The sequence below is a fragment of the Oncorhynchus kisutch genome, linkage group LG29 (assembly GCF_002021735.2).
Source record: "Oncorhynchus kisutch isolate 150728-3 linkage group LG29, Okis_V2, whole genome shotgun sequence".
Classification (NCBI taxonomy): domain Eukaryota; kingdom Metazoa; phylum Chordata; class Actinopteri; order Salmoniformes; family Salmonidae; genus Oncorhynchus; species Oncorhynchus kisutch.
In genome coordinates, this window is record NC_034202.2 from 3,146,020 (window position 1) to 3,172,167 (window position 26,148).

Sequence of the window (26,148 nt, forward strand, 5' to 3'; positions counted from 1 at the left end):
GGCCTCCACAATCATCCGACCTCAACCCAATTGAGATGGTTTGGGATGAGTTGGACCACAGAGTGAAGGAAAATCAGGCAACAAGTGTTAAGCATATGTAGGAACTCCTTCTAGACTGTTGGAAAAGCATTCCAGGTGAAGCTGGTTGAGAGAATGCCAAGAGTGTGCAAAGCTGTCATCAAGGCAAAGGGTGGCTACTTTGAAGAATCTCAATTTTATGGGGTTACTACATGATTCCATATGTGTTATTTCATAGTTTTGATGTCTTCACTATTATTCTACAATGTAGAAAATAGTGAAAATAAAGAGAAACCCTTGAATTTTTGTATTATTTATTTTACCTTTATTTAACTAGGCAAGTCAGTTAAGAACAAATTCTTATTTTCAATGACAGCCTAGGAACAGTGGGTTAACTGCCTGTTCAGGGGCAGAACGACAGATTTATATCTTGTCACTCACTCGACACAGTCATACAGTAATAATATACTGCCATCTTAGAAATGTTTTTCTCCAATGGACAAAGCTGGATAAATAAAGGTTGAACAAAAATATATATTCAACTCATTCTTTCTCTCCGTGTCTCTCCATCGCCCTCTCTGTGTGTAGGAGATGGCGAATGCCTTGCTTAGTCAGTCCCAGTCTCAGGCCTGTGACCTTGCAGAGCAGATGGGTCAGAGGTTAAAGGTGACAGAGGCCATGCTGGCAGAGGCAGTCAAGGCCCGGGAGAGGCTGGTGGAGAACAACAGGAGCACTGTGGAGGGCTTGCTGTCCACCATCAGCAGCAACGACCAGCTGCTCAATGTATACACACACACACACACGTTCATATCCTCCAATCTGTCTCAGACACATTCATCTACACCCAATAACATGTCATTTTTACAGGAGGTGTAGTTTTATGATCTCTCATGTCTGTGTTGTCTTACCAGGAGTCAGCGGAGCACTATAACCGCACACTGTCTGAGCGCACCCAGGAGATCCAGGAGCTGAAGCGACAGCTGTTTGTCCGGCAGCAGCAGCTGGCCTTGGCAGAGAAACAGAGTTCTGAGGCAACACAGGAGGGTTACCTGGAGACTGCCGAGCTCAGGGCCCTGCTGACGGAGAAGGACTCCATCATCAACGTAAGTGGGACCGAAAGCGCTACTCAGTTATTTGGTTAGATGCATTGTAAAAAAATTACTATTTTGTAAAGTGTGGGGGTCATTTTTAAGAGTTTAGGATTTAGATGGGTGCTGGCTTCACTATGTGTAGGATTTTGCTCCTGCCCAACTCATACGCAGTAAAAATGGAAGACACTTTGGTTATTATTATTATGTATTATCTTGAATCCCACCGTACCTTCTCCGCTGTGCAATCTGGTTTCCGAGCCGGTCACTGGTGCACCTCAGCCACGCTCAAGGTACTAAACGATATCATAACCTCCATCGATAAAAGGCAGTACTGTGCAGCCGTCTTCATCGACCAGGCTAAGGCTTTCTACTCTGTCAATCACCATATTCTTATCGGCAGACTCAGTAGCCTCGGTTTTTCTAATGACTGCCTTGCCTGGTTCACCAACTACTTTGCAGACAGAGTTCAGTGTGTCAAATCGGAGGGCAGTCTCTATGGGGGTGCCACAGGGTTCAATTCTTGGGTCGACTCTTTTCTCTGTATATATCAATGATGTTGCTCTTGCTGCGGGCGATTCCCTGATCCACCTCTACGCAGACGACTGCTCTTAAACGCTAGTAAAACCAAATTCATGCTTTTCAACCATTCGCTGCCTGCACCCGCGGTTCCAACCTAGAATATATGGACATCTATAAGTACCTAGGTGTCTGGCTAGACTGTAAACTCTCCTTCCAGACTCATATCAAACATCTCCAATCTAAAATCAAATCTAGAGTCGGCATTCTATTCGCAACAACGCCTCCTTCACTCACGCCGCCAAACTTACCCTAGTAAAACTGACTATCCTACTGATCCTCGACTTCGGCGATGTCATCTACAAAATAGCTTCCAATACTCTACTCAGCAAACTGGATGCAGTTTATCACAGTGCCATACGTTTTGTTACTAAAGCACCTTATACCACCCACCACTGCGACCTGTATGCTCTAGTCGGCTGGCCCTTGCTACATATTCGTCGCCAGACCCACTGGCTCCAGGTCATCTACAAGTCCATGCTAGGTAAAGCTCCGCCTTATCTCAGTTCACTGGTCACGATGGCAACACCCACCCGTTTTACGCACTCCAGCAGGTGTATCTCACTGATCATCCCTAAAGACAACACCTCATTTGGCCGCCTTTCCTTCCAGTTCTCTGCTGCCTGGGACTGGAACGAATTGCAAAATTCGTTCAAGTTGTAGACTTTTTTCTCCCTCACCAACTTTAAACATCTGCTATCTGAGCAGCTAACCAATCGCTGCAGCTGTACATAGTCCATCGGTAAATAGCCCACCCAATTTACCTACCACATCCCCATACCCATAATCTGCTAAACTGTAATTATCCGCCTACCCCCTCATGCCTTTTGCACACAATGTATATAGACTCTCTTTTTTCTTCTTCTTCTTTTCGACTGTGTTATTGACTTGTTTATTGTTTACTCCATGTGTAACTCTGTGTTGTTGTCCGTTCACACTGCTATGCTTTATCTTGGCCAGGTCGCAGTTGTAAATGAGAACTTGTTCTCAACTAGCCTACCTGGTTAAATAAAGGTGAAATAAAGGTGAAATAAAAAAAATAAAAAAATGTGTGTGTTAATGCTGGGCTAGAACAAAAGTCTGCGCACGTCATTGGCCTGCACACATCATCCCTGATCTCCCTTGCAATAATTGCTCCTCGTAGAATAACGTTGAATAAAGATAATTGCAAGGTTATTCAATTGCAAGGTTATGAACAAGAGAGCTCCAGTGTGTTAAACATTTGATTTCCTCTTCAAGAAACTTCTGGAGCGTGGGCAGGAGAGAGACCAGTTCCTGGCTGAGTTAGGGCAGAAGGAGCCTGCACCGCCCCAGGTGATGGAGATCAGACAGACCATCAAAGTTCTGCAGGAGAGGCTGGAGGAGAGGGAAGGTGAGAAACTCATATCTCTTGAGCTACAGGCAGGTCACCAGTAATGTGAGACCAATGACTTCAAGCTGAGGACGAAGGCATTTTCAAAGCATTCAGGAAACGGGGGAAAACTTTGGGTTGAACATTGCTTTCTTTAGTCTCTCTGGGAAAGGTAACCCACTAACATTGTCCTCAACTGCTCTGTCCCTCTCTGTAGCGCAGCTCTCCAAGAAGAACAACGAGGACAACATGGAGAAGGTCCCTCTCGCCAAGAATACTCTGGTCATCCTGAAGAAGGAGCTAGCTCAGAAGACTGATGCTCTCAACAAGGCTCTGAAGAGGGAGAATGACCTCAAAGTAAACTAAAAGAACACACGAACACCCCTGCTCATTCAAGGTGTGTCACTTTTTGGGTGTTTTGTTGGCTCGTCATTCTTAGGCACAGATCTAGAATCATCTTGCCCTCCACAAATCCTAATATTTAACCATTAGATGGAAAAACACAAAACTGACCTTGGTGTCTTCCTGTGTTCCAGATGTCCCTAGCTGATCATCGAGTCAGTGTTGTCAGAGCTGAAGGAGCGTATCGAGGTCCAGGTGGTCAGTATAGACTCCCTCACCACCACCCTTGGGACCAAAGACAAGATTATAAATGAGTGGACGGCCAGTGGCATCTTCACACACTGCTACTAATCAACACACACTCATACACACATTCAAACAGGCTCATTAGGTTCACTTGGGTTCACGGGTAGCTGTCATAGGGTTAATCCCTTTGACTAACATTGAACTGAACTTATCCATCACCACCTGTTCTACTCTTGAGCGTGGCTTTAAAGTTGAAACCATGTATTGCATTCGTTATAAATTGTAAAAGGAACATGTTTGGACAATACATTTACTTCAATACGTTTGTTTTTTCAACCCTTTAAGGGCACGTTTTAATTTGCTGTTACCGGCCTACACACAATACCCCCATAATGTCAAAGTGGAATTATGTTCTTAGAAATGTTTACTAATTAATTAAAAAGGAAAAACAACTTGCAGACTTGTTTACGTGTTGCTGTGCGTTTTGTTGCCAACCTTACTTTGCTACCTGACAACTTTACGGTTTTTACTTTTTAATTACCGTTTATATTTTTAGTTTTCCCTCACTCAACTTTTTTTCATTCAACTTTTTCACTCCGTATGCTTTAGCTGGACATGGTTCGTCAGGACCTCCAACAGCCGACCTCCAACATTGGTTAGACGCCGAAGCTTCCTGCCATTAGCTCTGACAAATTGAAAACCCTAGTCATTGGCGACTCCATTAGTATTAGACTTAAAACGAATCATCCAGCGGTCATACAATGTTTACCAGGGGGCAGGGCTACAGACGTAAAGGCTAATCTGAAGATGGTGCTGGCTAAAGCTAAAACTGGCGAGTGTAGAGAGTATAGAGATATTGTTATCCACGTTGGCACCAATGATGTTAGGATGAAACAGTCAGAGGTCACCAAGCGCAACATAGCTTCAGCCTGTAAATCAGCTAGAAAGTTGTGTCGGCATCGAGTAATTGTCTCTGGCCCCCTCCCAGTTAGGGGGTGATGAGCTCTACAGCAGAGACTCACAACTCAATCGCTGGTTGAAAACTGTTTTCTGCCCCTCCCAAAAGATAGCATTTGTAGATTTGCTCTCTTTCTGGGACTCACCCAAACAGGACCAGACCTGGCCTGTTGAGGAGTAACGGACTCCATCCTAGCTCTCATCTTATCTACCAACATAGACAGGGCTCTAACTCCTCTAGCTCCACAATGAAATAGGATGCAGGCCAGGCAGCAGGCTGAAAGCCAGCCTGCCAGCTTAGTGGAGTCTGCCACTAGCACAGTCAGTGTAGTCAGCTCAGCTATCCCCATTGAGACTGTGTCTGTGCCTCGACCTAGGTTGGGCAAAACTAAACATGGTGGTGGTCGCCTGAGCAATCTCACTAGAATAAAGACCTCCTCCATTCCTGCCATTATTGAAAGAGATTGTGATACCTCACATCGCAAAATGGGCTACTTAATGTTAGATCCCTCACTTCAAAGGCAGTTATAGTCAAAGAACTACTAATCACTGATCATAATCTTGATGTGATTGGCCTGACTGAAACATGGCTTAAGCCTGATGAATTTACTGTGTTAAATGAGGCCTCACCTCCTGGTTACACTAGTGACCATATCCCGCGTGCTTCCTGCAAAGGCGGAGGTGTTGCTAACATTTCCGATAGCGAATTTCAATTTACAAAAATACCTCGACGTTTTCATCTTTTGAGCTTCTAGTCATGAAATCTATGCAGCCTACTCAATCACTTTTTATAGCTACTGTTTACAAGCCTCCTGGGCCATATACAGCGGTCCTCACTGAGTTCCCTGAATTCCTATCGGACCTTGTAGTCATAGCAGATAATATTCTAATTTTTTGTGATTTTAATATTCACATGGAAAAGTCCACAGACCCACTCCAAAAGGCTTTCGGAGCCATCATCGACTCAGTGGGTTTTGTCCAACAGGTCTCTGGACCTACTCACTGTCACAGTCATACTACGGACCTAGTTTTGTCCCATGGAATAAATGTTGTGGATCTTAATGTTTTCCTCATAATTCTGGACTATCGGACCACCATTTTATTATGTTTGCAATCGCAACAAATAATCTGCTCAGACCCTAACCAAGGAGCATCAAAAGTGGTGCTATAAACCCAAAGATTCCTTGATGCCCTTCCAGACTCCCTCTGCCTACCAAGGACGCCAGAGTACAAAAATCTGTTAATTAACTACCTAACAAACTAAAAAGCAGCATTCCTCAAGAGACGATGGCTTTCATTTCAGCAGTAATACATTCATTAACTTTTTTGAGGAAAAGATCATGATCATTAGAAAGCAAATTACAGACTCCTCTTTACATCTGTGTATTCCTCCAAAGCTCAGCTGTACTGAGTCTGCACAACTCTGCCAGGACCTAGGATCAAGAGAGACACTTGTGTTTTAGTACTATATCTCTTGACACAATGATGAAAATAATCATGGCCTCTAAACCTTCAAGCTGCATACTGAACCCTATTCCAACTAAACTACTGAAAGGGCTGCTTCCTGTGCTTGGCCCTATGTTGAACATAATAAACGGCTCTCTATCCACCGGATGTGTACCAAACTCACTTAAAGTGGCAGTAATAAAGCCTCTCTTGAAAAAGCCAAACATTGACCCAGAAAATGTAAAAAACTTTCAGCCTATATCGAATCTTACATTCCGCTCTAAAATTTTAGAAAAATCTGTTTGTTTTCACTGCCTTCCTGAAGAAAAACAATGTATACGAAATGCTTCAGTTTGGTTTTAGACCCCATCATAGCACTGAGACTGCACTTGTGAAGATGGTAAATGACCTTTTAATGGCATCAGACCGAGGCTCTGCATCTGTCCTCGTGCTCCTAGACCTTAGTGCTGCTTCTGATACCATCGATCACCACATTCTTTTGGAGAGATTGGAAACCCAAATTGGTATACACTGACAAGTTCTGGCCTGGTTTAGATCTTATCTGTCAGAAAGATATCAATTTGTCTCTGTGAATGGTTTGTCCGCTGTCCTCTGTTCCTCAAGGTTCCGTTTTAGGACCGCTATTGTTTTCCTTATATATTTAAACTCTTGGGGAGGTCATTCTAAAACATAATGTTAACTTTCACTGCTATGCGGATGACACACAGATGTACATTTCAATGAAACATGGTGAAGCCCTGAGGAAGTGAATGGCTGAAAACGTTCTACTTTTAAACTCGGACAAAACAGAGATGCTTGTTCTAGGTCCCAAGAAACAAAGAGATCTTCTGTTCAATCTTACAATTAATTTTGATGGTTGTACAGTCGTCTCAAATAAAACTGTGAAGGACCTCAGTGTTACTCTGGACCCTGATCTCTCTTTTGATTAACATATCAAGGTCAGCTTTTTTCCATCTACGTAACATTGCAAAAATCAGAAACTTTCTGTCCAGAAATTATGCTGAAAAATTTATCCATGCTTTTGTTACTTCTAGGTTAGACTACTGCAATGCTCTACTTTCCGGCTACCCGGATAAAGCTCTAAATAAACTTCAGTTAGTGCTAAATACGGCTGCTAGAATCCTGACTAGAACCCCAAAAATTGATCAAATTACTCCAGTGCTAGCCTTTCCACACTGGCTTCCTGTTAAGGCAAGGGCTTATTTCAAGGTTTTACTGCTAACCTACAAAGCATTACATGGATTTGCGCCTACCTATCTTTCCGATTTGGTCCTGCCGTACATACCTACATGTACGCCACTGTCACAAGATGCAGGCCTCCTAATTGCCCCAAGAACTTCTAAGCAAACAGCTGGAGGCAGGGCTTTCTCCTATAGAGCTCATTATGGAATGGTCTGCCTACCCATGTGAGAGACGCAGACTCGGTCTCAACCTTTAAGTCTTTACTGAAGACTCATCTCTTCAGTAGGTCCTATGATTGAGTGTAGTCTGGCCCAGGAGTGTGAAGGTGAACGGAAAGGCACAGGAGCAAGGAACCGCCCTTGCTGTCTCTGCCTGGCCGGTTCCCCTCTCTCCACTGGGATTCTCTGCCTCTAACCCTATTACAGGGGCTGAGTCACTGGCTTACTGGTGCTCTTCCATGCCGTCCCTAGGAGGGGTGTATCACTTGAGTGGGTTGAGTCACTGACGTGGTCTTGAGTTGTGCCGTGGCAGAGACCTTTGTGGGCTATACTCGGCCTTGTCTCAGGATGGTAAGTTGGTGGTTGAAGATATCCCTCTAGTGGTGTGGGGGCTGTGCTTTGGCAAATTGGGGGGGGTTATTTCCTGCCTGTTTGGCCCTGTCCGGGGGAATCATCGGATGGGGCCACAGTGTCTCCTGACACCTCCGGTCTCAGCCTCCAGTATTTATGCTGCAGTAGTTTATGTGTCGGGGGGCTAGTGTCAGTCTGTTATATCTGGAGTATTTCTCCTGACTTATCCGGTGTCCTGTGTGAATTTAAGTATGCTCTCTCTAATTCTTTCTTTTCTCTTTTTTTCTCTCTCTCGGAGGACATGAGACCTAGGACCATGCCTCAGGACTACCTGGCATGATGACTCCTTGCTGTCTCCAGTCCACCTGGCTGTGCCGCTGCTCCAGTTTCAACTGTTCTGCCTGCGGCTATGGAACCCTGACCTGTTCACCGGACATGCTACCTGTCCCAGAACTGCTGTTTTCAACTCTCTAGAGACAGCAGGAGCGGTAGAGATATTCTCAATGATCGGCTATGAAACGCCAAATGACATTTACTCCTGAGGTGCTGACCTGTTGCACCCTCGACAACTACTGTGATTATTATTATTTGACCATAATGGTCATTTATGAACATTTGAACATCTTGGCCATGTTCTGTTATAATCTCCCCCCGGCACAGCCAGAAGAGGACTGGCCACCCCTCATTATCTGGTTCCTCTCTAGGTTTCTTCCTTGGTTTTGGCCTGTTTTTCCTAGCCACCGTGCTTCTACACCTGCATTGCTTGCTGTTTGGGGTTTTAGGCTGTGTTTCTGTACAGCACTTTGAGATATCAGCTGATGTAAGAAGGGCTATATAAATGCATTTGATTTGATTTATTCCATGTGTAACTCTGTGTTGTTGTATGTGTCGAACTGCTGTGCTTTATCTTGGCCAGGTCGCAGGTGTAAATGAGAACTTGTTCTCAACTAGCCTACCTGGTAAAATAAAGGCAAAATAAAATAAAAGTGATGAGCTTGGAGGGCACTATGGTGTTGAACGCTGAGCATGCTCACGTAGCTGTTCCTTTTGTCCAAGTGGGAAAGAGTTATGTGGAGTGCAATAGAGATTGCATCATCTGTGGATCTGTTGGGGCGGTATGCAAATTAGAGGGGTCCTTTCAAAGCATTTAATTGCTACAGATGTGAGTACTACAGGGCGGTAGTCATGTAGACAGGTTACCTTGGCGGTCTTAGGCAAAGGGACTATGGTGGTTAGCTTGATCCATGTAGCTATTAAAGACTCGGTCAAAAAGAGATTGAAAATGTCAGGGAAGACACTTGCCAGCTGTTCAGCGCATGCTCTGAGTACACGTCCTGGTAATCCGTCTGGGCTTGCGGCCTTGTGAATGTAAATCTGTTTAAAGGTCTTACTCACATCGGCTACAGAGAGCGTGATCATACAGATGTCCAAAACAGCTGGTTCTCTTACGCATGGTTCAGTGTTGCTTGCCTCGAAGTGAGCATAGAAGGCATTTAACTCGTCTGGTAGGCTCGATTCACTGGGCAGCTCTCAGCTGGCTTTCCCTTTATAATCCGTGATAGTTTGCAAGCCCTGCCACGTCTGACAAGTATCAGAGCCGATGTAGTAGGATACAATCTTTTATGCTGATCTTCTTTTATCTGAATGGCTGTTTATTTACAGTCTCATTGTATGATTATGTACCCAATTGATTGTTTATTTACAATTTAATTTGTATAATTTTGTCAGCTCAAGGTCAGCTCTCTGCAGTTGAGATAATTCTGTCTAGCTAATCTAGCTATTGTGATCACCACTGAACCTCTCTTATTGGTTAAGTAATAGGCTTGGGTGGTATCCAGGTTGTCATACCAACCTTGTGTCATCCCGGGATATTCGGTACTACTGGCACTAAACACAAGGGGCGCAATTTTCAAACCGCAGAGAGCCTCTGTCGTTAATGTAAAATCCCATAATGAATACGATCTAAATGTAGACATCCCAGCTCATAAAGTGTCAAAGAAATATGCTACTCACAGTTTGTGCTGCACGCACAAAACAAATATTAGACAGCAAGGCTGTTGATCCAGGAGGGGATTCTTTACTGTTACCAAGAGAAGCTTGATTTATACTTAACAAAAATATAAACGCAACACGCAACATTCAAAGATTTTGCTGAGTTACAGATCATATAACCAAATAAGTCAATTGAAATAAATACATTTGGCCCTAGTCTATAGACAGCAAGCTGATAATTCTGCTGTTAGAACCAGTAAAGGCCGCTTTACCACTCTTGTGTAATGGAATGACTTTGGTTTCAGATTAAATATCAGATTAAAGATATGACAGCTAGGACTGGCTATAGAGTCAACTACCATCCTCAGTAGCTTTCCATCGAAGTTGTCCATGCCAGGAGGTTTGTCATTACTGGTCAATAACTTTTTCGACCTCTCCCACACTAACTTTACAAAATTCTAACTTGCAATGCTTTTCTTTAATTATTTGTTTTGAGTACAATGGCTCACTGTTCGTTGTTGGCATTTCCTGCCTAAGTTTGCCCACTTTGCCAATGAAGTACCATCGGTACCACGGGGGCCCCTCAGGGTTGTGTGCTCAGTCCCCTCCTGTACTCCCTGTTCACTCATGACTGCACGGCCAGGCACGACTCCAACACCATCATTAAGTTTGCCGATGACAACAGTGGTAGGCCTGATCACCGACAAGAGACCTGACCATGTGGTGCAAGGACAACATCTCCCTCAACGTGATCAAGACAAAGGAAATGATTGTGGACTACAGGAAAAGGAGGGCTGAGCACGCCCCCATTCTGTAGTGGAGCAGGTTGAGAAGTTCCTTGGTGTCCACATCACCAACAAAATAACATGGTCCAAGCACACCAAGACAGCCGTGAAGAAGGCATGACAAACCTATTCCCCCTCAGGAGACTGAAAAGATTTGGCACGGATCCTCAGATCCTCAAAAGGTTCTATAGCTGCACCATCGAGAGCATCCTGCTGGGTTGCATCACCGCCTGGAATGGTAACTGCTTGGCCGCAAGGCACTACAGAGGGTAGTGCGTATGGCCCAGCACATCACTGGGGCTAAGATTCCTGCCATCCAGGACCTCTATACCAGGTGGTGTCAGAGTAAGGCCCTAAAAATGTTCAGGACTTCATAGACTGTTCTTTCTGCTACCGCACAGCAAATGGTACCGGAGCTCCAAGTCTAGGTCCAAGAGGCTTCTAAACAGCTTTTATCTCCAAGCCATAAGACTCCTGAACATCTAATCAAATGGCTACCCTCCCCCCTTTTACACTGCTGCAACTCTCATCTATGCATAGTTACTTTATCTCTACATACATGTACATATTACCTCAATTACCTCGACTAACCAGTGCCCACACACATTGACTCTGTATAGCCTCGCTATTGTTATTTAAAAAAATATATTTTTAATTTTAATTAGGTATTGTTCTTAACTGCATTGTTGGTTAAGGGCTTTTAAGTAAGCATTTCACTGTTGTATGTGGCGTATGTGACAACATTTGATTTGAAGACATCATTAAAATAATTGGCAACATCAAATGGTTATGTGATGAATAAGCTATCTGATTTGATGAAAGATGGAGTTGAATTTGTCGTTCTGCCCATAATTTCACAAGGGACAAGTAACCAGATGCAGCTGATAACGTACATAGGTGACAGCAGACCGGGGGTCACTCATTCATGTAAATTATAACTAAAGGACAGTGGAGACTATGTACACTGCTCAAAAAAATAAAGGGAACACTAAAATAACACATCCTAGATCTGAATGAATGAAATATTCTTATTAAATATTTTTTTCTTTACATAGTTGAATGTGCTGACAACAAAATTACACAAATATTATCAATGGAAATCTAATTTATCAACCCATGGAGGTCTGGATTTGGAGTCACACTCAAAATTAAAGTGGAAAACCACACTACAGGCTGATCCAACTTTGATGTAATGTCCTTAAAACAAGTCAAAATGAGGCTCAGTTGTGTGTGTGGCCTCCACGTGCCTGTATGACCTCCCTACAACGCCTGGGCATGCTCCTGAAGAGGTGGCGGATGGACTCCTGAGGGATCTCCTCCCAGACCTGGACTAAAGCATCGGCCAACTCCTGGACAGTCTGAGGTGCAACGTGGCGTTGGTGGATGGAGATGTCCCAGATGTACTCAATTGGATTCAGGTCTGGGGAACGGGCGGGCCAGTCCATAGCATCAATGCCTTCCTCTTGCAGGAACTGCTGACACACTCCAGCCACATGAGGTCTAGCATTGTCTTGCATTAGGAGGAACCCAGGGCCAACCGCACCAGCATATGGTCTCACAAGGGGTCTGAGGATCTCATCTCGGTACCCATCTCGGTACCTCTGGCGAGCACACGGAGGGCTGTGCGGCCCCCCAAAGAAATGCCACCCCACACCATGACTGACCCACCACCAAACCGGTCATGCTGGAGGATGTTGCAGGCAGCAGAACGTTCTCCACGGCGTCTTCAGACTGTCACATCTGTCACATGTGCTCATCTGTGAAGAGCACAGGGCGCCAGTGGCGAATTTGCCAATCTTGGTGTTCTCTGGCAAATGCCAAACATCCTGCACGGTGTTGGGCTGTAAGCACAACCCCTACCTGTGGACGTCGGGCCCTCATACCACCCTCATGGGAGTTTGTTTCTGACCTTTTGAGCAGACACATGCACATTTGTGGCCTGCTGGAGGTCATTTTGCAGGGCTCTGGCAGTGCTCCTCCTTGCACAAAGGCTGAGGTAGCGGTCCTGCTGCTGGGTTGTTGCCCTCCTACGGCCTCCTCCACATCTCCTGATGTACTGGCCTGTCTCCTGGTAGCGCCTCCATGCTCTGGACACTATGCTGACAGACACAGCAAACCTTCTTGCCACAGCTCGCATTAATGTGCCATCCTGGATGAGCTGCACTACCTGAGCCACTTGTGTGGGTTGTAGACTCTGTCTCATGCTACCACTAGAGTGAAAGCACCGCCAGCATTCAAAAGTGTACCAAAACATCAGCCAGGAAGCATAGGAACTGAGAAGTGGTCTGTGGACACCTGCAGAACCACTCCTTTATTGGGGTTGTCTTGCTAATTGCCTATAATTTCCACCTGTTGTCTATTCCATTTGCACAACAGCATGTGAAATGTATTGTCAATCAGTATTGCTTCCTAAGTGGACAGTTTGATTTCACAGAAGTGTGATTGACTTGTAGTTACATTGTGTTGTTTAAGTGTTCCCTTTATTTTTTTGAGCAGTGTATATCTGGGCAATTCCATGATAATGGAATTACTCAGGCTCCGATTTCTCACTTTAAAAGGTATACCAAATAAAAAACATTGATTTCAAAGTAAAAAATAAATAAAAATAACTATGCACAATGACTACTTTCAACAATTTCCACAGAATATTTTACAAAAACATCTACTGGAAGAACTTTGCAGATAGTGTTTGGTAACAGAATAACTTTTGAAATCAAATGTTTTTTTGTTTGCCATACATGTCATTACAGGAAATAAATAATAAAATAATGTATCACAATAGTAAAAAGGGAATGGTAAAACACCTGTCGTGGTGTTGTGAAGACTAAAGTCTCCCACTGTTACAAGGGTCATTTCTACACTTAGAAAGCTAGTGTTCACTCATTTTGGAAACAAAGTGGGCAACCATAATGGTGATGAAGAAACAGAGATGGTTTATTTGTTTTCACTTTTGACACAGGTCCACGTTATATTCTGCATTTAAATTAAACAAGAACATTATAGTACCGCCCACTGTGGGCGGCATACAATGTGTAGGTTGAGATGAATATGACCATCCAATGATCAAAAAAGATGGAGTGGAACCAAAACCTGACTGGACAAAAGCCAGCATAGAGCACATTCGGGCCCTTACAATGCCAGCCAGCGCGGTTCTAGATTGAAAGGGGAATCCTAGTCAGTTGACTCAACTGAAATGTCTTCCGCATTTAACCCAACCCCTCAATCAGAGTGAACACAAAACAGTAAAAACCTCTATGAACTCATTCAGTTGGCTGACTGAAATATGTATCATTGTCCTGTCAACCACCCAAAAATGTATGGCTTATAAGAAACAACGAAATTGTTTGACAAAGACAATCTGAACTTCCATGGGCCTTCCAATACTGAGAGAGCATGCCTTGTCCATGTCCATTTGTCATTCTTGCTGAGCTATTATTTAACTAATGCCATCGTACCATGTCAACCTTTTGCACCTGCACCTTTTGTTGCTAAGCCAAGTACATTATGTAATGAAAGTAAAAAGCAGTTTTCTGTCTCAGCCTCCCTTAAAATGTGAGAACGTTTTAACTATATCATGAACTTTAGCAGGTAGTGCAGTGTTTCCCAAACTCGGTCCTGAGGACTCCTAGGGGTGCACGTTTTAGTTTTTGCCCACCACTGATTGATGATTTGAATCAGCTGTGTAGTGCTAGGGAAAAAAGCTAAATGTGCACCCCTTTTGGTTCCCAGAACCGAGTTTAGGAAACACTGAGGTAGTGCCTGTTTATGAATATGCTCATTGTTAGGATTTCAACAATGCGTTGCTAATTGAGAAACTATACTCCTAAACATGTAAAATACATACTCATGAGGAGCATCAATGCTGCTTAGACTATGTAAAAGACCACAAGTCGGTATGCAACCCAAATTATGGATTGAGAATCTCGTTAATTTCTCTAATCTTCATGGCCAGACATTTATGATATTTTTATGGTAATACACAACCATAGAACCTTTTTCTTACATGACAAAATTAAGGCCTACTCAGTGCTCACACGGGGGCGCTCCACCCACACTGAATTTACAAAAGGATTGTCGAAGCAAGGAATGGAGCACTGAAGACCATTTCTGTGAGAATTACAATTTTGCTTGTGAAAGCAAGCTGTCAGTCATTCTGCAGAAACATATAGGAATTTGGGGACATATACATGTACAGTCAAATGTTTGGACACCTACTCATGCAAGAGTTTCTTTATTTTTACTATTTTCTTCATTGTAGAATAATAGAAGACAAAACTATGATATAACACATATGGAATCATGTAGTAAGCAAAACAAGTGTTAAACAATTCACAATATACCCAATAGAGATGTTTTGGGATGAGTTGGACTGCAGAGTGAAGGAAAAGCAGCCAACAAGTGCTCAGCATATGTGGGAACTCCTTCAAGACTGTTGGAAAAGCATTCCAGGTGAAGCTGGTTGAGAGAATGCCAAGAGTGTGCAAAGCTGTCATCAAGATAAAGGGTGGCTACTTTAACGAATCTCATATAAAATATTAATTTTTTAACACTTTATTGGTGACTATATGATTCCATATGTGATATTTCATAGTTTGTCTTCACTATTATTCTACAATGTAGAAAACCCCTTGAATGAGTAGGTGTCCAAATGTTTGACTGGTATTGTATGTAAAATATGCAAAAACCGGCACATTGCTGATGGGAGGTAACAAAAGAAGTTACAGGGTAACAGCATAAACTGTTGGGACCATAGCATAGCGACCTACCTAAAGTGACGGCACAGTGGGGGTAGGTGCACAGGTCTTCCCCAAAGACTGATACAAGATCACATGCCATTTAATCTCCCCAATGACTAAACTCATAATTGAGGGTATTGCAATCTGACCCTAGATCTGTCGTTAAGGGCAACATGTAGAGCCAGATATCGTTCCTACAGGGGCCTAAGTCATCATGTAATCAGATATTTTCTGCAGGTCACACACAACACACACACACACCACTGCTCTGTAAACACTTGGCTGACCTCACCATCGGTCCTTTAACTCGCCTGTTCCCTCTATGGTGACATGCTGGAGTGGAGTGGGGATAGATGTTCAATGTGCATTTAGGGGGGAAAGTCTACAGTCTTGTGACTCAAAGGTGAAAGTGTTGCCACTGTGCCGTCAGGCCAAGTACAAAACAGATATACATTTTTGCTTGTTGGGGGAGGGGCATGGAAAGGACATAAAAAGCTAGAGATTAGTTAGATACAAATAGCTCATAAAAAATTATGTTTTAACAGTGTAAAAACAGTACATAAGCAGAGTTAGATGTGATTCAAAACAATAGCATGTAACCATCACCTCAGCTGAACATAGAGGCCTACACAAAGAAGGGTTTTTTTTTGTGACGCTATAAGGCTGTTAAAGTATTACTTTAATTATATGGCCACAGCAAAGAAGAGAAATATACTCAAATATATTATCCAGTTTTATTTGCAGAATCTCTATTTCCTACTCTGAGTCAGTCAGCGCTAACTGTTATCATATTCACCCTTTCAAGCCCGCGCCACACTAAAGCTGTGAATCAATGAGCTCTCCAGTGAAGCCCTGAGATTAAATCCTATGGCACTCAGATCAGTTTTGGTCATCAATCATAACAGCCCTGTCAAGGAATGACCAGGAGTCCGTTTGAGAGCTGTACCTGTTTGCAGTTGATCAGAGAGGAATACTTGGACATTATAGTATGTCTGTAGTCAAACAACGATTTATATATACTCACTAGATGACTGTTAGGGGGCGCTATGTTGAAGCCACCGTATCTCCATCTTGGTACTCCCCCACCGTTAAAAAATATATTTTAGAAGCTATAAAAATGCATTTATTAAATGTCTACATTTGTTTTTGCCACATGTATTATAATTACAGACACCTTAATGCATACGTATGTGAGTTAAACATAAAAATAGAAAATGAAAAAAATATAAACATTTTCCTTAATTAAAGCATAATTTTGGGAGATTAATAATATTAAAGTACACTTTTTGGGGGGGATTAATGCTACTACAAACAAAACAAATCTTAAATACATGCAATTTTGTAGTTGAAACATTTAATTGAAATAAAATCAGCAAAAAAATAAACATCCCTTTATTAGGAACCTTTCTTTCAAATATAATTCGTAAAAATCCAAATAACTTCACAGATCTTCATTGTAAAGGCTTTAAAGGTCAGTTAGGAAAACTTAGGACACTAAAGAGGCCTTTCTACTGACTCTGAAAAACACCAAAAGAAAGATGCCCAAGGTCCCTGCTCATCTGTGTGAACGTGCCTTAGGCATGCTGCAAGGAGGCTTGAGGACTGCAGATGTGGCCAGGGCAATAAATTGCAATATCCGTACTGTGAGACGCCGAAGTTAGCGCTACAGGGAGACAGGACGGACAGCTGATCGTCCTCGCAGTGTCAGACCACATGTAACAACACCTGCACAGGATCGGTACATCCGAACATCACACTTGCGGGACAGGTACAGGATGGCAACAACAACTGCCCGAGTTACACCAGGAACGCACAATCCCTCCATCAGTGCTCAGACTGTCTGCAATAGGCTGAAAGAGGCTGAACTGAGGGCTTGTAGGCCTGTTGTAAGGCAGGTCCTCACCAGACAACACCGGCAACAACATAGCCTATGTGCACAAACACACCGTAGCTGGACCAGACAGGACCGGCAAAAAGTGCTCTTCACTGACAAGTCGCGGTATTGTCTCACCAGGGGTGATGGTCGGATTCGCGTTTATCTTCGAAGGAATGAGCATTACACAGAGGCCTGTACTCTGGAGCGGGATCGATTTGGAGGTGGAGGGTCTGTCATGGTCTGGGGCGGTGTGTCACAGCTAGAGGTCTACCGATTATGATTTCTCAACGCCGACACCGATACCGATTATTGGAGGGCAAAAAAAGGCTGATACCGATTAGTCGGACGATTTTTAAAAAATGTATATACAGTTTATCACAAAAGTGAGTACACCCCTCACATTTTTGTAAATATTTGAGTATATCTTTTAATGGTACAACACTGAAGAAATGACCACCATGCTTGACTGTAGGCAAGACACACTTGTCTTTGTACTCCTCACCTGGTTGCCGCCACACACGCTTGACACCATCTGAACCAAATAAGTTTAGCTTGGTCTCATCAGACCACAGGACATGGTTCCAGTAATCCATGTCCTTAGTCTGCTTGTCTTCAGCAAACTATTTACGGGCTTTCTTGTGCATCATCTTTAGAAGAGGCTTCCTTCTGGGACGACAGCCATGCAGACCAATTTGATGCAGTGTACGGCGTATGGTCTGAGCACTGACAGGCTGACCCCCCACCCCTTCAACCTCTGCAGCAATGCTGGCAGCACTCATACGTCTATTTCCCAAAGACAACTTCTGGATATGACGCTGAGCACGTGCACTAAACTTCTTTGGTCGACCATGGCTAGGCCTGTTCTGAGTGGAACCTGTCCAGTTAAACCACTGTATGGTCTTGGCCACCGTGCTGCAGCTCAGTTTCAGGGTCTTGGCAATCTTCTTATAGCCCAGGCCATCTTTATGTAGAGCAACAATTCTTTTTTTCAGATCCTCAGAGAGTTCTTTGCCATGAGGTGCCATGTTGAACTTCCAGTGACCAGTCAGAATGAGGGAGTGTGAGAGCGATGACACCAAATTTAACACACTTGCTCCCCATTCACACCTGAGACCTTGTAACACTAACGAGTCACATGACACCGGGGAGGGAAAATGGCTAATTGGGCCCAATTTGGACATTTTCACTTAGGGGTGTACTCACTTTTGTGGCCAGTGGTTTAGACATTAATGGCTGTGTGTTGAGTTATTTTGAGGGGACAGCCAATTTACACTGTTAAACAAGCTGTACACTCACTACTTTATATTGTAGCAAAGTGTCATTTCTTCAGTGTTGTCACATGAAAAGATATACTCAAATATTGACAAAAATGTGAGGGGTGTACTCACTTTTGTGATATATACACATTTTTGTAATAATGACAATTGCAACAATACTGAATTAACACTTTTATTTTAACTTAATATAATACATATGGGCTTTTGGATGAGTGTTCTTAAGGTGATTCCACAGGTTGGTGGTATTTTTTGATTTAGCCTTTGCTGACCCCATGCTTACATCTTTATCCCAAATAAGACACCTTGCTTTCCCTGGTGCCAATTCCATGTAATAGTCCCACACTGGTGCTCTGCTTTTCTCTGCCATCTGTAAAACACACACACAGCTCTGAAGTGACAACGATACTGAAGAGTCTGCTTAGGAGACAAATACTCTCAACTGTTTGAATAAAAATAGAGTTTAAGTTACCTGTGATGAATGTTGAAAACAAAAACTGTAATTTCTATATGCAGGAAATCCTATTTTAATAATGGACATGGTAAGAATTGACTACCAAAGTGCGAGTCATAATTCCCATGACACCTTCTAGACAAATCTGAAAAGCGGTTCCTTCATTCATTTATTCCATAGGATATTTTTTACATTCACTTAAAATAAGGTCTGTGTTTTGTGTAGGCTTACACCACCTTGCCAATTTTATAACTGTGTAGATATCCATAGGACAAGGTAACTCTGATCAATATTGGCTAAATATAAGCAAAGATAAAAAAAATTGTAGAGTGGATTTATGAAAATATTTTGACAAACGTTACCTTATCCTAGTGAGATTTACACGGGTAATCAAAACGCCGAGGCGGTTTAAACCTGCACCCTAACCTGCATGAAACACAGACCTTATTTGAATTAGATCAAGACATTCTCTATGGAAGACATGAACGGTAAAATAACGAAGGAACCTCTTTCAAGTTCAGCCGCAAGTTATTACAGGAATTATAACGCGTCGACTATTTCTCTCTAAACCATATACCTTTGACTATTACGAGCCTGCTGCTGCCTACCATCACTCAGTCAGACTGCTCTATCAAATATCAAATACGAGCCTTAGGTCAAATCCGGAAACGATCACCTAGAAAACAAAACGTTTATTCCGTTCCGTATTTTATCTAAAGGGTGGCATCCATGAGTCTAACTATTCCTGTTACATTGCACAACCTTCAATGTTATGTCATAATTATGTAAAATTCTGGCAAATTAGTTCGCAAAGAGCCAGGCGGCCCAAACTGTTGCATATACACTGACTCTGTGTGCAATGAACGCAAGAGAAGTGACACAATTTCACCTGGTTAATATTGCCTGCTAACCTGGTTTTATTTTAGATAAATATGCAGGTTTAAAAATATATACTTGTGTATTGATTTTAAGAAAGGCATTGATGTTTATGGTTAAGTACACATTGGAGCAACGACAGTCGTTGATTGATTGTTTTTTATAAGATAAGTTTAATGCTAGCTAGCAACTTACCTTGGCTTACTGCTTTCGCATAACAGGCAGCCTCCTCATGAGGCAGGTGATTAGAGCGTTGGACTAGTTAACTGTAAGGTTGCAAGATTGAATCCTCCGAGTTGACAAGGTACAAATGTGTCGTTCTGCCTCGTTCCTAGGCCGTCATTGAAAATAAGAATGTGTTCTTAACTGACATGCCTAGTTAAATAAAGATTAAATAAAGGTGTAAAAAAAATCTAATTAAAAACATCGGCAAAATCGGCGCACAAAAATACCGATTTCCGACTGTTATGAAAACTTGAAATTGGCCCCAATTAAATCGTCCATTCCGATTAATCGGTTGACCTCTAGTCACAGCATCATCAGACTGAGCTTGTTGTCATTGCAGGCAATCTCAATGCTGTGCGTTACAGGGAAGACATCCTCCTGCCTCATGTGGTACCCTTCCTGCAGGCTCATCCTGACATGACCCTCAAGCATGACAATGCCACCAGCCATACTGCTCGTTCTGTGCCTGATTTCCTGCAAGACAGGAATGTCAGTGTTATGCCATGGCCAGAGAAGAGCTCAGATCTCAATCCCATTGAGCACGTCTGGGACCTGTTGGATCGGAGGGTGAGGGCTAGGGCCATTTCCCCCAGAAATGTCCGGGAACTTGCAGGTGCCTTGATGGAAGAGTGGGGTAACATCTCACAGCAAGAACTGGCAAATCTGGTGCAGTCCATGAGGAGGAGATGCACTGCAGTACTTGTGGCCACACCAGATACTGACTGTTCATTTTGATTTTAACCCCCCCCCTTTGTTCAGGGACACATTATTCAATTTCTGTTAGTCACATGTCTGTGGAACTTGTTCAGTTTATGTCTCAGTTGTTGAATCTTATGTTCATACAAATATTTACACATGTTAGTTTGCTGAAAATAAACACAGTTGAGTGAGTGAGTTTCTTTTTTTTGCTGAGTTTACTATAGAATTCCATGCATTCCTATAGAGGACTGCTCCTACTGGGGAGTGCCAATATGACCGTTCGGTGGCCTCTCAATGGCCAATACATAGCATCAGCAATCGAGGGTTTATATATATCATTGGTCTCAACCCATGATTTATATACACACTTGATTACTAATTGGGGATGCTGTGTTGAAACCACCACGCCTCCATCTTGGTACACCTTATTGCATACTTTTAAATTATATTACTTGGGCTAAACATACAAAAACATATTTTTTGGTGCATTTTTAGCATCAGCAATCCAGGGTTTATATACATCATTGGTCTCGACCAGCGAGCCTTTGCTCTGGGATCGCTTGTTCCTTTCTGATGCACTCCTACTCTGTGAGCATTGCTCCATTCATTTAAATCTGGGCCCTAGCCTTTACTAACAAATCCAAAACCGCTAACTTTTCAGAACAGAGCTAGATTCAAAACACCTAGCTGGAAAGTTTTATTCGGTAAGTAACATTGCAAGAAAAGGGAAATGACATATGTAGTTTATACATAAAATGAAAATAATTGTGTGAACAAAGATGAATTAATCTCCCTTTCCTCCAAAGTTAGGCTTTCATCTCCTAATATAACTTGGGACAGTTGGTGAGAAAAATAAAACCATCAATGCCTATGCTCAAAACAATTTTACAACAGCTATACATTTGTCTGCATATTTAGCAAAATCATGAACATTATGGTTTTAATCACAGACAATGTGGGACGTACAGCACAGCACCCAAAAGGTAAGGCCATATTAGTAACAAGAGTTGCCTGGCTGGTCTTGAAGGAATCAGCTGAGGTGGCAATTGCCCTCCAAATTTTTACTCCAAGTCCAATCGATAAAAGTGTCTCTTCTTCGATATCCCGGCAGAATATATTGCACTAACATGTACTGTATGAGCCAATGCCGTATCCATGGACACTGTTTTGGAGTGCAAACATCTGGATCATTTTCATTAGGGCACAGTATCAAACGTTTCAAAACATTTAGCAACAGGAAACAAAAATATGTGTTTCTTATTGATAGTCCCTCTGTTTCAGACCATTTTCTTCCATTTGGTGGCTAATGAACAGGGCCCTGCTTTGGATGTATTGCCATTGAGATGTGTTCCCTTAAGCCAGTCGGATCCTGTGTCCTCTCACTGCCGTTTGGATAAACACATACTGCTGGTATTGGTGGACTGTATACTTTAAAGTGATAATGATGGAAAACAGAGCACACACACATTGCTTGGTAGGCTGCATGAGCCTTCCACTCCCATACAGCGTCTTTTCCATGTTGACCACTGGCTTTCTAGCAGTGGATCAGTTAGGCAGAAAATACTATATTTCTGAGTTCTAGGAGTGCGTGTGTTTTTTTATTTTTACCACATGGGGGAACCGTGGGGGTACTGCTTAGCTTTGTAACCCCTTGTCCCTTTGTGGTCTCTGTCTATACGGAGACGAATCAGTACTAAAAAAGGGCCTCGATCTCAGAGAGGTTTCTGTCTGGTTAGTCTGTTAAAGAGCATCTTGTGAACCTAAACAAACTAATTCAACCAGTAAAGCCAAGACACCAACCAACCATCCTTCTCTAAACGTACGTCCAGAAATATTGACACCTCTCACCCCTTTCTCCTTCCCGATACCAGTGGAGGCTGGTGGAGGGAGAAATTGGAGGATGGCTGCTGATTTAAAATGACATCATCTTCCACTGCCAAATACCCCTTCTCTCTCCCGCTTTCCTCCTCTCCTTAGGCTCTCTGGAGTCTCTCCTCAGACCGGCTCTTTGTCGGCCCTCCACAGCTGCTCTTTGACCTCGGGGGGCAGGGTGTTAAAGAGGTCCTCCTCCACCACTAGACCACACCTCTTCAGCAGCCTGCACTCTCCCAGCTCCACGGGCAGACACTCCAGACGGTTCCCCCGCAGCTCCAGCTGGGTCAGGCCAGTCAGCTCGCCAAAGCGCGAGGGCAGAGTCTGCAGGCAGTTGTTGCCCAGGTTAAGGGTGCGCAGCTTCTTGCACTGGAACAGATCCGGCGGGAGGGACTCGATCTGACAGGGACAAGGAGGGAGAACAGAGAGAGGATGAATGTTGAAAAATAGGAGAAAGGTTCTTGTATTTGTTAACTTCTCCCCAGTGCATAGTTAACAGCTATATTTGTAATAGCAGACTTGGAAAAAGAGGCGAGAGAAATCCGTGCACTGTTCCCGCCGTAGTTACCCAATCAAAAACCAGTCACACACCAGCCCATAGAACTTTAAACCAATCAGAAACAAATCAAAACAATCTGCCCTAAAGCAAAGACTGGGATGATACCCTAGCCGAGAAATCCGTGCACTGTTCCCGCCGTAGTTACCCAATCAAAAACCAGTCACACACCAGCCCATAGAACTTTAAACCAATCAGAAACAAATCAAAACAATCTGCCCTAAAGCAAAGACTGGGATGATACCCTAGCCAAGAATCTAGAGTAAATGATTTAGGTAGAGGTACAGACATACCGTGCATTCGGAAAGTATTCAGACCCCTTGACTTTATCCACATTTTGTAACATTACAGCCTTATTCTAAAATGGATTCAATTGTTTTCCCCCCTTATCAATCTACACACAACACCCCATAATGACACATCAATATAATTTTTTTGAAACATTCTTTGCAAATTTGTAAGAAAGTTAACTGAAATCACATGTACATAAGTATTCAGACCCTTTAATCAGTACTTTGTTGAAGCACCTTTGGCATCGATTACAGCCTTGAGTTTTCTTGTGTATGACGCTACAAGATTGGCACATATATTTGGGGAGTTACTCCCATTCTTCTCTGCAGATCCTCTCAATCTGTCAGGTTGGATGGGGAGCATCGCTGCACAGCTATTTTCAGGTCTCTAAAGAGATCAAGGACATTCAGAGACTTGTCCCAAAGCCACTCCTGCGTTGTCTTGGCTGTGTGCTTAGGGTCGCTGTCCTGTTGGAAGGTGAACCTTCACCCCAGTCTTAGGTCCTGAGCACTCTGGAGCAGGATTTCATCAAGGATCTCTCTGTACTTTGCTCTGTTAATCTTTCCCTCTATCCTCGGTCCCTGCCGCTGAAAAACATCCCCACAGCATGATGCTGCCACCCCCATGCTTCACCATAGAGATGATGCCAGGTTTCCTCCAGACGTGACGTTTGGCATTCAGGCCAATCTTGGTTTCATCAGACCAGAGAATCTTGTTTCTCATGTCCTTTAGGTGAATTTTTGCAAACTCCAAGCGGGCTGTCATGTACCTTTTACTGAGGAGTGGCCTCCATCTGGCCACTCTACCATAAAGGCCTGATTGGTGGAGTGCTACAGAGATGGTTGTCCTTCTGGAAGGTTCTCCCATATCCACAGAGGAACTCTGGAGCTCTGTCAGAGTGACCATCAGGTTCTTGCTCACCTCCCTGACCGCTGGGCGGCCAGCTCTAGGAAGATTCTTGGTGGTTCCAAAGTTCTTCCATTTCAGAATGATGGAGGCCACCCTGTTCTTGGGGACCTTCAATGCGACATTTCTTAGTACCCTTCCCCAGATCTGCGCCTCAACACAATCCTGTCTCGGAGCTCTACGGATAATTCCGTTGACCTCATGGCTTGGTTTTCGCTCTGATATGCACTGTCAACTGTGTCAACTGATATAGAGAGGTGTGTGCCTTTCCAAATCATGTCCAATCAATTGAATTTACCACAGGTGGACTCCAATCAAGTTGGAGAAACATTTCAAAGATGATAAATGGAAACAGGATGCACCTGAGCTACATTTCAAGTCTCATAGCAAAGGGTCTGAGTAGTTCTGTAAATAAGCTCTGTTTTTGCTTTGTCATTATGGGATAGTGTGTAGATTGATGAGGAAAAATTACTTTAATTACTTTTAGATGAAGACTAACATAAAATGTGGAAAAAGTCAAGGGGTCTGAATACTTTCCGAATGCACTGTACACGTACATATTCTATAATAACTTATGCATCATGCCCACACTGACACCTGTTATTATTGGCTGCCATCTGTTGGGACAACAGCACAATGAGTGCATCCTATATAGATTATGTTAATGTAAGACAATTACGATCAGAGTAAGCCAATTTACGAGCCTAAAAATAGCCTTAACAAATTACAAATGCTTTTCTTAGCTTCATGCGCTGAATATGTGAGATGGCTGGGGCTACTTTGGCATTGTTCTTCGAGCAAAAAACTAAAATGTAGCACATTGGTGTCCAGCTGCAAGCATTGGATCCTCGTTAGGGCCCACCTGGGAACGACATTTTGCAAATTACACAACTCATTTAAGTCAATAATGTGCAAATTGCAAAGAGAAGACTCCGGAGAGGATTGTAAAAACGGAACACATCAGAGGGGTTCCTTGTAAACGAGGCTAATTTGGGATGCATAACACTCTGTTCCAGGACTATTTTCAGTGTGGACAAAGGAGTGCAGCAAAGGGTGTTTAATAGTTTTCCAACTTCATTGGGAGGAATGATGTTTGAAATTCTTTTGACATTTTTATCACGTTTTTTAAAATCATGATGAAAATGTCATTTTTTGGACCTATGCCTTCTGTAAAACCATATGACCTGTGAACGTGATAAAGACAACATATTGGTGCCATTATACTACTTATACTGTGCTTTAAAATATGAAGTATGTCTTGAATCTAAAATATAATTTCCACATTCATTAATTAAACTACCCTTTGTTTGGAGCAATATACTCCACAAGTACATCACATTTCCAGAGTGGGCTCTCTGCTAATTCTGAAGGTATGTCAAATTATATGCGCACCACCACCACAGTGAATGGAAAAATGGATTCAAAGGGAACTCCCTCTGCTGTTGACTTGCTGAATGTGCAATCCAAAATGTGGTCTGTGATTGGTTAACCTCCCAAGGTCGATGTCTGCACCCCCACAGAAATCAAATTAGCAAAATAAAAAACATCCCATACAAATCAGACAGTTTTAGCTAGAGATGTTTTTTGTTGTTGCATTGGATGCGTCCTAATTCTAGGATACCCACATAAGACCTCACAAGACTTGTCTGAAGGTCCTAATTCTAGGATACCCACATAAGACCTCACAAGACTTGTCTGAAGGTCCCCCAGCAAAAAAAGAAACGTCCTCTCACTGTAAACTGTTCATTTTCAGCAAACTTAACATGTGTAAATATTTGAATGAACATAAGATTCTACAACTGAGACA

The 26,148-nt window shown here is 42.9% G+C and overlaps 2 protein-coding genes across 3 annotated transcripts in view; one reads left to right on the top strand and one right to left on the bottom strand.

Moving 5' to 3' along the window:
* The window catches only part of LOC109873536 (myomegalin-like), an 11,071-nt gene extending 6,975 nt beyond the window's left edge, over positions 1–4,096 (top strand). The window contains exons 9-13 of the mRNA XM_031809350.1: positions 607–801; positions 930–1,121; positions 2,925–3,057; positions 3,254–3,433; positions 3,573–4,096. Of these exons, the coding sequence (XP_031665210.1) occupies positions 607–801; positions 930–1,121; positions 2,925–3,057; positions 3,254–3,402 (669 nt within the window). The 3' untranslated portion in view covers positions 3,403–3,433; positions 3,573–4,096. The remainder of the gene's footprint in view (positions 1–606; positions 802–929; positions 1,122–2,924; positions 3,058–3,253; positions 3,434–3,572) is intronic.
* LOC109874184 (volume-regulated anion channel subunit LRRC8A-like) overlaps positions 2,263–26,148 on the bottom strand; it is a 54,364-nt gene continuing 30,478 nt past the window's right edge. The window contains exon 3 of one of the 2 annotated variants that reach the window (XM_031809351.1): positions 2,263–3,663. In XM_031809351.1, the coding sequence (XP_031665211.1) occupies positions 3,604–3,663 (60 nt within the window). In that variant the 3' untranslated portion in view covers positions 2,263–3,603. Of the gene's footprint in view, positions 3,664–21,370; positions 22,988–26,148 lie in introns of those variants that run through there. The other variant, XM_020465993.2, reaches the window with a different exon arrangement.